The following is a 2,298-nucleotide window of genomic DNA, read 5'->3' as shown; positions in this document are numbered from 1 at the left end:
AGATGGATATAAGCATACTTCTGCATTAAAAAAATGCATATTAAAATTGGAACAAAATACTTTTTTTTATTATTTTATATGAACAAGTAATTTAGTCATTTAGCCCAGTTGAGTGGGTACGGGGTGGTCAGTTGGGTTTCATTTTCTGGTAGGGTAGCATTTTTCTGCCAAATAAATCCTAGCCATCCTATCGAAAGGCTGTCTGTACCCTTCTCCTGGGTGCAAGGCAGTGGTGACACGAAGCTTCCCACAAATCTATGGTAATGTTGAAATGGTTTAGTTTAGTTTAGTTTCGTGACGTGGGGTGAGACTGAGTCCACTTGACACTTCGGCAGCTAATTGACCTACTGTACCAGCCCCGGATGATAGATGGCGATGATTGCGGAGCAATCGGTGGAATGAGAATTGGCAAGGGAAACCGAAGAACTAGGAAAAACCTGCCCCAGTGCCACCTCGTCCACCGCAAATCCCACATAACCTGACCTGGACTCGAACGCGGGCCTCCGCGGTGAGATGTCAAGTAACTGCCTGTACTGTGGCACGGGCTAGTGTTGAAGTTAAGTATGAGTGTTATTATCTCATCTTTCCCGTATACTGCCGTGTGTTTTAGTCACCTAAAGGAGATTTTTACTTCTTGTCTCTGTCAGTATATGGAACAGTCTTTCACGTTCGTGTAATAAAACACACGGTTAAAAAGTTTCTATAAATATATTACAAAAAACTGTAGATTACAAACAATAACAAGATATCGTGTACATCAAACTGAACAGGTGAGGCAGTTGTATGGTATTTACATGTGATTCTCCACACAAACAAGCCCGGGGTCTGTGCAACAACGTGCAGAGTTTGTGCCTGGGAAGAACTAAGAAAGAAAGGGGTTAACAAAGCTATTTACAACAGAACCTGTACGCCTGATATTTATATGCAAGTAGTGAGAATGTTTAACGAGAGGCCGCGTCTGTCGTCAAACATTTCACTTCTTGAAGACGAGATCTCTTTCTGCAAGAAACTGGTGTCATGAACATTTGTTTCAATCGTAACCCTGGTGCTCCTCATGGTGCTCCTCGTGGTGCTCTTCGTGGTGGATTGGCACCCAGACATTCTCCCAAACTGGTTTCCAGACCTTCTTCCATTCTGGTACTTGGATCTGCTTCCAGACGGGCACCCAGATTTGTTTCCACTCGTCCTTCCATATGAGTTTCTTATCCGAAACCCACTCTTGTTTCTTTGCCGTTTTCCAAACCTGTACCCATTCTTCCTTCCAGATCAACTTCTTTTCAGCTATCCATATCTCTTTCTTCTCCGTTCTCCACACCTGTTTCCATTCTTCCTTCCACTCAAGTTTCTTTTCCGGTACCCAGATCAGCTTCTTCTCCGATCTCCACACTTTCTTCCACACGGGTTTCCAGATGAGCTTCTTCTTCCAGAGGCCATGTGACGTATACTCCCAGCCTTCATGATCTTTTCCGTGTGATTTGTCACCTGGAACCCAGATCTTTACCCATTCTGGTACCCAAATTTTCTTCCAGTCAGGAACTTGGATTTCTTTCCACACTGGAACCTTTATCTCTTTCCATACCGGTTTGTATACCTTCTTCCATTCTGGTATTTTCACCTCCTTCCAAGCAGGGACTTTGATTTCTTTCCATAAAGGTTTTTGTACCTTTTTCCATGCAGGGACTTTGATTTCTTTCCACACAGGTACTTGAATTTCCTTCCATACCGGAACTTGCACTTTCTTCCAATCTGGCTTCCATATTAATTTAGAAGCTGTTTTCCACACCTTCTTCCACTCTTCTTTCCAGACTAGCTTCTTCTTCCATACGCCTTTGGGCTCGTGATCGTGCACAGGCGGTCCGTAATCTCCTCGCGATATATCGGAATCCACGCTGCAATCAAACGGCATACAGTGTTAGTATCGCTTTACTGAGCGTCATGAAAAGTTGTCAGGTTTCCTGGTAAGTATCCTCCAGGTCTTACGCCGTACTTTCTCCCGTACAGAAAAAAATACTCTTTGCTTTTAGTTTTGCATATACGAAAAGCAATAACAACAATTATAAATTACTTCTCAGATAAATTCCAAAATATTTAAAGTAGCGGATGAGATGAAACGTATAAACTTGGTTGCTATTATGCGTCTCGTTTGGTCCTATTAAAGATCTTTGATTTATAATCAAATATGCTTTCTATTAGAGAAAAATCCATTTTATCCGATAAGTTAAAATGAAATGTGACTTAGAACTGCCGCCTGTGACAGTTAAAATGCACTTATTGGTCCGTCCTATTACAGATTAGATC

General features: G+C 42.0%; 1 protein-coding gene across 1 annotated transcript; it reads right to left on the bottom strand.

The window, feature by feature from the left end:
• Positions 1–1,030: 1,030 nt before the first annotated feature.
• LOC111863169 lies at positions 1,031–1,906 on the bottom strand. Its single transcript, XM_023849225.1, has one exon. It carries the CDS (start codon positions 1,904–1,906, stop codon positions 1,031–1,033), a length of 876 nt encoding a protein of 291 aa, XP_023704993.1.
• Positions 1,907–2,298: the final 392 nt, after the last annotated feature.

Source organism: Cryptotermes secundus, unplaced genomic scaffold (genome assembly GCF_002891405.2).
Source record: "Cryptotermes secundus unplaced genomic scaffold, Csec_1.0 scaffold301, whole genome shotgun sequence".
Lineage (NCBI taxonomy): Eukaryota > Metazoa > Arthropoda > Insecta > Blattodea > Kalotermitidae > Cryptotermes > Cryptotermes secundus.
Note: the sequence above shows the minus strand (reverse complement) of the source record. Positions and strands in the feature narration are given on the sequence as shown.

Bases quoted from the DNA above. Each gene is read 5' to 3' on its own strand.
- LOC111863169 (XM_023849225.1), bottom strand. From the start codon at position 1,906: ATGCCGTTTGATTGCAGCGTGGATTCCGATATATCGCGAGGAGATTAC.